The sequence below is a fragment of the Cyprinodon variegatus genome, unplaced genomic scaffold (genome assembly GCF_000732505.1).
Source record: "Cyprinodon variegatus isolate N-32 unplaced genomic scaffold, C_variegatus-1.0 Scaffold445, whole genome shotgun sequence".
NCBI classification, from domain to species: domain Eukaryota; kingdom Metazoa; phylum Chordata; class Actinopteri; order Cyprinodontiformes; family Cyprinodontidae; genus Cyprinodon; species Cyprinodon variegatus.
This window is the reverse complement of record NW_015150898.1, coordinates 271868-285224: the sequence shown is the minus strand read 5'-3', so window position 1 is coordinate 285224 and position 13357 is coordinate 271868. Positions and strand designations below refer to the sequence as shown.

At 38.5% G+C, this 13357-nt stretch overlaps 1 protein-coding gene across 1 annotated transcript in view; it reads left to right on the top strand.

Annotated features, from left to right (window-relative positions):
* The first annotated feature begins 457 nt into the window (after positions 1-457).
* Positions 458-13357, top strand: part of lrpap1 (LDL receptor related protein associated protein 1) — a 19911-nt gene continuing 7011 nt past the window's right edge. Inside the window, exons 1-5 of the mRNA XM_015389027.1 lie at positions 458-727; positions 3379-3523; positions 6318-6448; positions 9436-9556; positions 11128-11283. Of these exons, the coding sequence (XP_015244513.1) occupies positions 470-727; positions 3379-3523; positions 6318-6448; positions 9436-9556; positions 11128-11283 (811 nt within the window). The 5' untranslated portion in view covers positions 458-469. The remainder of the gene's footprint in view (positions 728-3378; positions 3524-6317; positions 6449-9435; positions 9557-11127; positions 11284-13357) is intronic.

The following is a 13357-nucleotide window of genomic DNA, read 5'->3' as shown; positions in this document are numbered from 1 at the left end:
TATATATATATATATATATATATATATATATATACTTACTTATTCAGAGTGTGTATGTTTTTGACATGAAATGAATGGACTTAGTCCATAATTAGTACGAGTGTATCTGCCATTTGTGTCTCGAAATTAAAGGAAATTGTAAAGTTTTGTGTATTTGGTCACATTTCATATTTTATGTGTCCTTTAGATTGATGTAAAATACATATACGGCCTTCTTTTTAAAGTTAGTGTCAGGAACAAGCTCTGTATTGTCCTTGGAAAGATGTGAGAAGCATCCAACGCTGTAAATGCGTGGAACCTTTTCATTCGCTTACAGGGTTTAAGCTGCTTCGTTGCTTGGTAACCGTACCCCGCGGCATCTTGGGAGTTGTGGTCAAATCTGTTTCTCCCAAGCCAGGGAACTACTAGAGTTAGACTACATATCCCAGAATTCCAAGGTTCATAACAAAGCCCTCCCCTAGTTGAGCACATGACTCTTCGTTTGAGGGAGCTGCCAACCTTTTCTGTTATTGTGCTGTTTCTACAGTTTCAGCTCGCTTTCTATTCCTGTAATAGCTTTGTTAAAATGAGGCTGCTGTGTGTGGTGACGGCGGTGTGTCTCGGTGTGGGCGTCATGGCAGGGAAATACTCTCGGGAGGTGAATGAGCCATCTCAGAGTGGCAGCGATGGGCAGACGGTGGAGTTCAGGATAGCTAAACTCAACCAGGTCTGGGAGAAAGCTAAACGGGTATGTACTTTAAAAACCCTTTATATCTTTTAAAAAGGTGTAAATTATACCTGCGCAGTGCTAGTTATTTCCTTCACATGCAAACAAAAGACAACATAGAGAAAAAGTCCGATTTTCAGGTGAAAATCGCGCTCTTATTATTATTATAATCCTACTATTTATTAATAAAATGAATTGAAGGAAGATGATGTTAAAATTAGCTTCCTATTCGCAGCTTGATTTAAAGGTTTATTTTCGAGGATGGGGCCTCATGCATTTCTACTTTTTCTCCTCCTCAGTTTCAACAGTGGTTCTATGATCGTAAATAAAGCTTATAAACAGGATGCAGTAATGTTATATGAGGCTATATATAAATGGGAAGGCTATGACTTCCCTCACTGGTAATGAGCTGTTCATTCACAGAAATGACAGTGAAGCTGAGGAAGCAAAACTTTACTGGTTCAAAGATCAAAGATCTGATGACTGAGAGCTGAGCAGCAGGATGAACTGTAAAAGAAAATACCTGGTTACACTTATGTAGAAGTTAAAATACATCTAAGAAAATCAAAATATGAAATCAAAAATACTTTGATCCGAATCTTCTTGTTTTTTTTTTGTTTTGTTTTTTTTTGTGTGTGTGTGTGTGTGTGTGTGTGTGTGTTTTTTTCTTATGCTTGTCTTTGGCTTTTTTCTTTTTTTTTACTTCACACTTTCTTAACTAAACTTTAAATTGTATTAAAAATATATATATTTAAAAAATAAACAAATTAAAGTCAGATATTGCTTTTTAACCATGCTTAAAAAAATTATTGTGAAAAATAAAAAAAATTCAGAAAAAAGGCCTGAACAAAAATCATGGCATCCTTAACTTAATGTTTTGTTGCAAATCACTGCAATCAAATGATTCCTGTAACTGTCAGTGATGGTTCTGCTCCTCTCTGCAGGTATTTTGGCCCACTCCTCATGAGCAAACTGCTCCTGTTCTCAGATTTGAAGGTTATGTTTTATCTTCTTCCAAAGATGTTCAGCAGAGTTAGATCAGAGTAGAAGATCTCTTCAGAGTAGTTCAATGTTTTCCTCTGAGCCATATTTACTAACGTTTCTAGCTGCTGTGTTTGGGTCACATCAGTTCTGTCATGAATAAAAATGTAATTTATTATTGCAATTACATAATGTATAAATGTAACAATGTAGCCTAATAAAATGGACCATTGCTTCTAAGTAACAATGAAAGTGGTAATTTAGTGAAAAACCAGGTTCGGAAATCAGATGACTGATTGTGCTAGACTGGAGCACTTGTAAAATTTGTTCATACCTGAGAGAAGGTTAGAAATAGGAAAAAAAAAGGTGAATGCAACATTCTCTCCTAAATCACTCATGAGAATGATTTATGAACAAATTAATTTGTTCAAATGCTTCTTGCATGTGTTTTTTTTTTTCTTGATATGCCTAATTTTTCCTTTTGTGAACATAAAGCAGATTTGCCTCAGCAAAAAGTTAAATACTGTCTCATCTGTACAATCATGTCAGTTGTGTTCAACCCCATTTACTCTCACTAAGTGCTAAGAGCCACAACCTTGTAGAACAAGATTATTTTTGTCAATCTGATGCAAAATCCTGTTTGTTTTCAGGGTTTTAGTCCACTTTGGCTTAAACAACAACAGATTGTGTGATCTAACACTGATTCTGGAGCTTGACATTCACCTTTCATCGCTTTAGAAGTTTTTCTGGGCTCTTTTCTTACCATCCATATCACTGAGCTCTTTCATTTGTCATCAATTTTCCTCTCCCAGCCGTGTCCGGGGAGTTTGGCTACATTCCCATGGAGCTATATGTGCAGCTGTATTCAGGGCACATCAAGCTGCATGGAGACGTTTGTGTAACCTTTATCTTGACATGCGTCTCTATAATCTATATATCTCCTGAGACAACTTTTTGCTTCACTTCCTCTGGTCCGTGTTGGGTGCAGTACACACCACGTCATCAAACAATGACTACCATAAGCTCTATATATACGCCCACTGATGATTACAAGGTTTAATTGTTCAGTTAGAGGTGAAAAGCAGGGTACATCCTGGACCGGCTGCCAGTTCATCTCAGGTTTTCATGAGTTTGAAATATATAAGTTTTTAAAATCATCAGCTGACATATAGTTGAAAAGCAATGTCTTACTTTCAGTTTTTTTTCATTTCATAGAAGTTTTAATTATTATTACTTTTATCAGATTTGAGTAATTTTTGTGACCATTGTGTATTTTTCTGTCATCAAACGAGGGGTACCATTGGGGTTGCAAGAATTTTGTAAATCGATTCATTATTTTTTTCAATTAATTGATGACTAGTGTTGCATGCCTTCTGGACTGAATCAATAAAGTATAGGGTCCAGCTTGGAAGGTTGTGCTCATCATGCCAGCCCGGTGTTGTGATTCTGTGAGTCAAAGGTGAGGTGATGGTTTGGTCTGTTAACCAAATGGATCTTTAGGTTAATTATATTATATTATATTATATTCAGTATAAAACAGGTAGTTAGATCAGTTATCTGTAATACCATTTGTTTGCTATATCTTTCTCATTTTAGTTTTGCTTCTCAACTCGAAGAAACTTAAAAATTGTTACTGCAGCTAAAGCACTGCATACAGATTGTGCAAACTAACCCTCTCTTTCTGTTAACAGATGCAGCTGTCTCCAGTACGACAGGCTGAGCTGCACAGTGACCTCAAGATTCAGGAAAAAGATGAGCTGCAGTGGAAGAAAATGAAGGTGGAAGGCCTCGATGAGAACGGAGAGAAGGAGGCTCAGCTAAGACGCAATTTTAATGGTAAGACCAAACCTTCCCATAGTTTAGAAGAGTTTGAACAAGGTCGTTCATTTGTTCTTGGGTACCTTTACCTGCCCCGTTTCTAAAGCCATTTATTTTCTAAAACTAATCATTGAATCAAACCTCACAGCAAACAATTTAGTTTGAGAGATTTCTAGTTGCAAGGGTTGCAGGATCAAAAAGTTATATTAATTTTGGCTTTATTATAAAGATATTTTAATTAATATTAATACTTAAGTATTCTGATACTAAGTAATATTTACGATTTCTTCAAAGTATCAAAAACCAACAAACACTGTGAACAGTTTACATAGAGATGATCCTGTGCAGGGGGTTTAAGCATGAAGAACATTTAAATGAACCAAAATATGCTTGATAACATTATGATGAAAACAGGAGGTGGTGTATGAGTGCATGAAGGCATGTTCTCCTTCTAAACTGCAGGCGATGATGCAGCCACCCACACAAGTATCTGATGCTTTCTGCCACACGCAGCAGGTGGATGCCCTCTTCCCTGTAGCACCCCTGGCAACAGTTCATGAACAAGGCACCATACCTTCCCAAATGATCCCAGTTAACACCAGTTATATGCATAGAAATCACCCAAACTATAAATGGAGGTCTTCAAAGCATTAGACGACATGGAAACAAAATTTAGAAATGTTGAGTGTAGCCAGTCTCTATCTATTGTAATGAGGCACTGGTTGTTTTGATATTTTCGGGATAATATCTGCTGATATTTCCAGATCTGTCGACACGTCGTGAATCTTTTTAAGATTTTTCTTTTACATATAATATTTAGAACTATTGTATTTCATAATAGTATTTTTAAAACCCATCAGGCAATTCTCCAGTATTAAGAATTCACCACTAAACTGATCAGTTTTTGTCATATACTAATAGTCAAAAGCTTCTTTGCTGAACCCTTTGTGGTTTTTTGCAGACTCAGAGGTCAGTCAATCTCTCCTCCAGTACTGTTTATTTTTACTTATTCAAACATATATCATACATTTAGCACATGTCAACTTTATTTTATTATACGCCAATGTACAAAAACTAACATGCTCACTTTATTACTGCATAAAAGTTATAAAGAAAAACTACCCAAATCATTTGTTTTGTGTGAATCCTACTTCAAATTGCTGCAAATACATTTCACTATATTCGCCAGTCTGTAAACATGGAAGTAAGAACAAAATATGGTCCTGCTGTAAGATCAGCTAACATCTTTTACCTTACAAACTAAAGTACTTACAGGAGGGGCTCTGGATATAACCACATATGTGCACAGATTGCTTTAATCTGTTATGGCCCTTTCTTTAGGGATTTGGCTGGACTTCTGATGAAAGGTTTATCGGTGATGCTTTGGGTTGGGTTTAAAGTTCAACTTAATGAGCAGTGTTTTCTATTATGGTTTCTGTGTTTTCACACAGAAGAGATTTTTATAAACGTCTGATTCAGAAGTTTGGCAATTACTGTAGAAAACCCACAGGAGAAAGAGACAGGGCATTATGAAACTCATCTTTGTTTTTCTCTAGATATAGTTTTAAGTCGCAGCATCTTTTTCAGGCAAGTAAAGAAGAGATGAATGTTGTGGTAGACTAAAGAATAGAATATAGACCTAATACAGATTTCTTTATTGCTTATTTGTACGAATCTAAGAGGTTTTTACTGATTTCTTTTCAGCTCTGGAAAATGTTTTTAAGTGTGTAAGCAGTTTTTAAAGAACAACTCTAGCATTTCCAATATTGTAAACTGTTGTAAATAGAAATGAGTGACCTAGTCGATCGGTGAGGGTCGTTATCTGAGCCTCTCTTTGCTCTCTAGTAATGGAGAAGCATTCCTGCACCAAGCAGAGCTACTTTCACCTCATTCTCTGCCCCTTTTGTTGGCTGAAATGCATTAAAGACCTCATTGAATTAGTTTTCCATTTGATCTCTGTGAATCAAAGGTTCGTCTTAATACCAGAAATACCTTCTTGTAATCAGTTCTTTTTTGTTTGTTTAGAAAGATTTCTTTGCTCTCTTTGGTTTTCTTTACATTACTTCTTATAGAACTCAGTGCGAATAATCTTGTTTCACTGTCTGCACTCATCGTAGATCATCATTTATGCCAGAAACATTGTCTCACAAAAGTCCATCAGTCCCATAAAACACCATAAAGCCTTTTGCTACTTGTGGTAGCCTGTTTATTGGAAAGCAGCCCTATATACTCACCTGAGACACGGGTTAATCTGTCACAGTGATGCCTTACAAGAGGGCCAAAGTGTTGCTGAATAAGCTGCTGAAAATCGGTTTACTGGAACAGAATAGTGAGTGCAGATTTTCTGAGGGGCTAAGTCCAACTTTATGAGTGGTAGGATTATAAAACATGCGGCAACTCTATTTCTTACATACAGAACAGAACAAAAAATAATGTTTTTTAATGCATTATTGGTTTAAGTGAGGTTTCCTCAATGAATGTTCAGGTAAATGGATGTTTTTCTCATCATTATGTTACATTTTAAGTAGTTTTTAATGTACCATGTCAAAAAAAAAAATGTTTCAGCCCAGCATCACCACCCCAGGTGTCTTTAATGTAATCACTAAAATCCGCTTTAACACGTTGATGGCCCTTGCAAAACACTGTTATTTGCTGTTCTTTTTTTTTTAAATGTGTGTATTTGATGACTTTCTGTCAAGAGGGTTGAACAATGAATCTCCAGGTGTGACTCACTTTATGTACTACAAAAAACTGCTTAAGGCACGATTGTGTATCAACAATTGTAATTATACTGTCATGGTATATTCTGCAGTGATCCTGGCTAAGTATGGCATGGACGGGAAGCGGGACATGCGGCCAATGGAGAGCAACTCACTAAAAGACCATGAGGCCAAAGACGGGGACGCATTCGATGATCCCAAACTGGACAAGCTCTGGAACAAGGTGTGTGTGCTCAGATGTTGGTTAAGTTGTTCACTAGGTGCATATTTGTGTGTTTAAAGGAACACTGTGTAACTTTTGTTCATTAGGGATGCTGGACCTCTAACTGCCTGTATTTTGCTTCTACTTAACATCTGTCATGGTCTCTAGTTTTCTGACCCACATGCGAACACACTGAAGAGAAGGGTAGGGCAGATTTAAAATCAAGGACGACATAAGGAGAGTCTTCAGGGTGCCTGGAAATTAAGTCTGGTGAGGCACACTAGAGCGAGAGTTAATGGGAGTATGTGTACGATGAGAATGACACTAAAAGGCTTACCGCGTGAGACATGAACAATCCACTGGGGGAAGTGAGCAAGGCCATGGAGGTCTGTAAGCGGGAAATGCAGGAGTTTGCAGTGAGGAAGGTGGCTGCCAAGCGGGAGGAGGCTCGATCGGTGGAGGGTTAAGCAGGGCTCGACTGATGAGCAGCAAGTGACAAACAAAGTGTTGAAACTCTGAGAGGCTGCGGAGCGGACCAGAGGCTGATCGGCTCGGCAGAGATCTGTAATTCATGGAAGGTGCTCCGAATCACCTGCGCACTACACTTGACCTCCCTGCTAATCAGCAGCCACCTGCAGGAGAGAGGGAGGGAAAAAAAGCTATTCCTTCCACACAGTCCCTTTCACGTTTTCTCAGAAGGTATTAACTTTTTCCTTGCCTCAGCCATGACCAGCAGTCGAGAAGGCTGGCAAATAGTATAGCAAAAGCCTTAGCTCCATGACTATATAGGAGCCTGCAGCCATAAAACCATACGTTCTTCCAGGTCACATGACCAGGCCAATTACTGCCCGACCGTCGAGCTGTATATTGGCTTGATGAATCATTTAAAATAACTCCTATGCAATAACACTTTAGGTTACAAAGTCTGCGGTGTGCCTTTAACTAACAAACGTTAGCAGTGTTACGTCTTTACACATCGTCTTCTACCACATTATATCGATAAACAATATAAAAGTAAGGCTTTAGTGGTACTTGCAATCTGTGGTCTATGAGGTAATTGTAGATGTTTAAGGACCTACACACTAAGTTTATAGAGTATTCAAAGGTAAAAAACAATGAAAGGAAAAACATTAAATTAGAGCAAATAGGATTATTGGTTTTGTAGCACAGCTGCATTATGAAGCAGTGTAGTTGGTACTATATAGCTGAAAACTTAATGAGTTGATCAAGCTGAATAAATTGCATTCTGCATCCTTTTTGCCATTGAACAGTGGAAATAATCCTGGATGGTACTTGCAATGAATTCATGCCTTCCTCTGCTGTGGCATTAATCCACTTGAGGTTCTGCTTAAGAATAAATGGCGGCGCCCTCTAGAAGACGGTAGTAACATTACAAAACAGAAAAGCATTCCTTTGAAGCGGACTGTCAATTAATCGGATGGAACAATTTTTTATCTAATAAATCATTAATGGACAATTAGTAGATCTTTTGTATTAGAGAACTTCTGATACGATTCCAATGCTTGTGCTTTGAGTATTGGCTGATATTGAGTACCGATACTTAAAATATACATAATGATACTTAATAATATTGTGAAAAGATTATTATTTTGGTAAGGTCTGGCTGAGGTTAAGCCCTTGAATGGAAACTTTAAATAATACAACAAAATTTAAGTATAAAATACAAAAAACAGTGATAGTAATAGTAGCAAGCTCGAGACAGGTGTGTGGTGATCAGCTCTTCACCCGTCTAAAACAGCAGGTTGAATCAGAGGCCAACTGTTTTAAAAGCTGCGAAGAAGAACTGTGTCAGAAATAACAGAACTAACCAGTGAATAGATTCCTATTTTAATCCCTGTTTTTAAACACATGGTATCAGAGCCAGGACTCAAATACCGATGGCAGCATTTTCGGCAGTATCCAAGACATTTCCAATACTGGTATCGGAATCAGAATCTGTATTCATCCCTAATGTGGGTACCATGGCCTCAGCATTTACATCCTTTGTACTAAAAGTTTACATGACCTAATGGTATTTAAACTCAAATTGCTCTAATAAAGATTTATCAACCTTCATGGTTAATGATTAAAACTAAAAGCTGATGATGTGAACTACTTTCTCATCCATTGTGGGAATAATTATATGATCACGTGGGAGACACTCATAGAACATTGAAATCTTACTCGCAGAGAGTCGCATACACTTAAATATGAAGTGGGGTGCAGTGGTTGTCTTCATGGCAAAACATAGAACATCGTAAAACATCTGGGAGGTGAACTACTTGAATTCCACACTTTTGATCCCAATACACATTAACTATTCGAAGCAAGAGAGCATCACAACGACAACCATTTATTTTTAGACGAGACTAACAGCTGTATCATTTCTTAAAGTTTAGATCCAGGTGACCCGTGTTTGTTTTAAACACGCTTACCCTATATGCCAAGATGGAAGAAAGGCTAAAGGTCTGGTTATAACTCCCCGCAGCAGTGTGTCGCAGTGAGCTTGACGCAGACATTTTTGATTTATGCTCAATTTTGAAGCGTGGTCTGCGCCACAACTCAAGAGAATCAGGAACTAACTGTACAGTAGGTCTAGATACCGCCGAGGCAGTGAGGAAGTGGGGGCAAGTTTGTGCGACAACGGCGGGACATGAGGGCGAAAAAGAGCGGGGATCCAGGTGGGAAAAGGGTCCCAGCGTTCTTGCCGCCTTGCCCTTCCATCTGGTCAAACTTCACAAGTTTATTTTCCGCAATTGTGGTCATAAAAACAAAACAAGCCGGGCCTCCTGTCTGCCGGACTGTCTGCGGTCACCTACAATTTGGGAGAGGCAGCAAAGTGTCTGCGGAGCGGGCGGGGACGTCTTTTTGTTCACTGCGACACCTTCGCAGACGACCTAGTTTCGAAGTATAAATCAGCCTTAAGTTGTCAATGCTTGTAGTAGCTATATGTTCTTGATAACCGTCACTTTTGAATTGAACTCTTCTCTGTTGTATTTTGCCAACAGGCCAAAACCTCTGGGAAGTTTTCCAATGATGAGCTTCAGAGCTTAAAAAGAGAGTTTCAGCACCACAAGGACAAGATCCATGAGTACAACCTCCTGATGGATACGGTCAGCAGGACAGAAGGTCAGCCACCAAAAGAAATATTTCCTCTGGAGCTAAAACAGAATATATCTGTGCAACTGTAATAATATAATTTATAAAACTTTATCATTTTAATTCATAGACTTGAGCTACAATCATGAATCCAGCTATTCTTTATAGAGTAGCACAAGCTGATGATTGCTAGTGATTTATTTGGGCTACCCGTCTTCATTCTTCCACGGTAGGCTGCTAGCAAGCGTACAACCTTTAACGTTCCAGCAGCTGTTCTTATATCAACACTTTCCCTGTTGCCTCTGCCTATGTGTTTTTAGCAAACAGAAATACTTGAAATAAGCCAAATTTGTTTATTGTTTAAGTCCACGATTAGAGCAGTAGTTGTAGTTCTGCCAGCTGATCAGCAGTGCACAGTTAAAGGTGAGACTGCTGCTTTAAACTGTTCTGCGCTCCTACAATCAGTAGAACCACTTTAAAAGGTCGAAACCATTGGATTGTGTATTTTAGAAGTTAACTGTAAATTTTTAAAACATTTGGTTTGTATCTTATTTATAACACACCACATGATTCAACTTAATTCATGGGATCCTTTCATAATTAGCTTTTTTTTCCATCTCTCACTGCAGGGTGTAGCTATTGCTTACTCTTGATGGTCCAAGTTTACTATTGGCATATTTAGATGAACATAAAGTTTTTTTCCAAAGGATATATCTCTAAAGCAGCAGTCTTAAGTGTTTTCTTTTCTCTTTGGGAGCACAGATTGATCAACAGACTGGGATGTGCTGTCAAGGTTTTTAAGAGCCCCTGGTGTGGCTGCATAGCACCAATCTTATCGGTCAGAAGTCTGAGGAGTTCTGAGTTTACTGTTCAGTTCTAAGGTCAGGTAGCAGGTATCAGAAGGGACATCTTCCCATCCAATGCTCTTTGCTCTGTCACTGCTCATCACATCAAATAGTGAGAGTTAAGCAGAGCTGACAGGACCTCACAGTGTTTCACATGGACATGGGGGGGTGGATGTCTCTTTCAGACCAAACTGGCTCTCAGCATCTGTTTCCTGCCTAAACTTTTTTTTTAATATATACTTCACAGCATCCGTGTCACTGCAAGAGAAGCCAGGGGTATTTTTCTGGTTGTCCAACACATTTAAATATTGAGCCAATCACATGGTGCCTGTAGGGGGAGGGGGGGTTGCTCTCTGTTTACCTCCAGCACATCACCTCTTCTTCTGCTCGCTGTCTCTCTATTCACTGGTTTTCATCTTTTTTTTACTTTTGATCTAAATGTCAGCTGGTATTATTCAGCCAAGCGGCCTTTGTTTGAGTTTTTTTCCGCCTTAAAGATGAGACAGACTGGAATATCATCACCGGATGCTGTTAGCCAGTAAGCTCAGACGGTTCTCACAAAGGAACAGATTTAAATAACAGAAGATCAGACCAATTGTCCTTTAAGGATATTTCAGAGCATCTATTAAACTCTTTATTAAGCACTTGTTTGCTTTCTCTTCCATCCATTTCCTTTTCTTTATTCCTTCCTTTCCCTCTCTTTGTCTTATTCCTAAACACCTCCTTTCATCCCCTTGTCTCCTGCTCTCTTTTTAGAGATTCACAAGAACGTCATCTCCTCGATAGAGGGCGATGCCAAAGAGCACGTGCTGCAGCAGAAGCACACTGAGCTGAAGGAGAAGATGAGAGACCTCAACCACGGCTTCGAGCGCCTCCGTAAAATCAGCCATGAGGGCTTCTCTCAAGACAGCGGTGAGGAAGGAGAAACACATCTCACTCCTCATTTACCTGAACTCTGTTCACAGTAATGTGTAAATACAGTAATACTCTGCTGGGAGGTAATGCTGGAGGCATAACACAAATGTTTTAGTGGAAATTCAATTACGTTTCCATTGGGAGATGTGTAGAGGTTATTTAAAGCTGCTTTCAAAGTTAAGTTCTAGTGTTGACGTAAATCGGTTTGTCCTTTCCATTTAATAGTTTTACCCTTTTTAATATTTTGCTATAGATTGGCTGCCTTTTTATCTGTCCTTGCCTGATAGAATCCATCTTTTGTGCTTTTTTACTTTTCTTTGTAGGCTTCAGTTGCCAGATGGATAATTTAGGTGAAGACTTTTTTTGTTGTAGTTCTGGTCTACTGTCCTCTTTGAAAGCATTTCAGTAGTTTTTATCTTTCTTCTCCTCATTTGTGGAATAGAGGAGGTGTTTTTAGAAATCTTAACCCAAGCATTTGATGCAGGGTTTCCAAGTAGGCATACAAGAGAAGCACACCAGGATAAATAAATAATGAAAAACTGTGTGAGAAAATGAAACTAAAACATTTCCACTTGAGGAGTTCTGGATAGAGCATTTCTCAGAAGAAATCTTTTTTTTTTTTTTGTATTACTTTAAATAGAAAATGTTTATATCTTCTTTTACAATTTTGGTACATTTAGTGTTCTGAGTGGGTTTCTCTATCAGCTAAAGTTGTGTTTAAGTCTTCTTACCACAGTTAATACTAAATCGATTACTAAATTAGTTGATGATTATTTCAATAATTGACTAATCTGATTAATTGTTTCAGCTCTACTGTGATAAACAAGTTGGCCAATTTTCCTTTTCAGTTGTCGAGGCTTTCAGCTAAATATGGAAAAAATATATAAAAATGCATTAAAGGAAGAAAACCTCTGGTATCAAGAAAAAAACAAAACAAAAAGCATGGCCCTTTTAAGAGGGTAGTGATGGTATATTGTGTTTCTCATAAGGTGGGAATTTATGATGCTTTATCCAGTGAGGAGGAGGAAGTCGGGAGCAATATCACCAGAGAGCAATAGCCTAGGGGCCTAATGGAGCTAACGAGATGAACCTCCTGTGGCGAGTAGCTGTCTGCTTCTAGTTCCCTAAAGTAGAAATGACTGCACATGGCAAAAACCGTGATTTAAGAAACTAAAGCTGCCAACTTGCAGGCAGACATCATTTCGGCTACAGTAGTTCCAAGGTTTTTATTTGTTCATATCAGCAAGCTTTTTTCCAAAGAGCTTTCTCTCTGGAATCCTATCAGTGAGCCGCGTATCAGTTTTGTAAAGCTTGGCTGCAGTGAATGGAAGCAGCTGAAAGTCTCACCTGTTTGCATCTATCAGTCTATCTGTTGCAGCAGATAATTAGTAAACATGCAGGGGCCAGCAGAGGTCGATTGACTTAATATAATGGCCATCAGCAGGTATTTTGTATTGGCAGAAGATGCATAAGATGGAAAAAAAAATACTAAATGAAAAAATTTCCAGCATCAGAAACTTTATGCTCCCAAACCGCATTCATGGTTCCCTAAATCAGTGTTTTCCACCCAGGGGTATGCGTGCCCCTAGTGGTCCGCAGGGGTATTGCAAGAGGTACATAAAAATATCTTCTTAGGCAGTAAAATAAAAATAGGGGTTGGATCTGTTCTGCTTTGTTGGGAAAATTAAAACAAATTAAAAAAGATCTTATCAACCAAAAAGTAGGTTTTTCTTTGAGTTCACTTTCAACTGTGACCCGCATCAAAACCAGCACCCCAAAACCCATGGTAAGACAACATGTGCAAAGGGGTACAGAAGTCAAAAAAGGCCCTAAATGGTCTGCCTGCTGAGTCACTGTGAGAGCAGAGTAGCAGTGGAATGAACTGTTTATGTTCTTACCAAGCTGCTTATTATTCATTCCCTTCAATCTGAGATTCTTCTTTACTGGATCTTTGCTCATTTTTGTGTTGCCAAGAAAACGGCCCATGTTCTGCTCATACTAGGTGGTCCTCCTCTGTGATGGGGATTCATCGGTTTTTGGGTAACATGTTTAGCCAAGTCTTATTTAATTG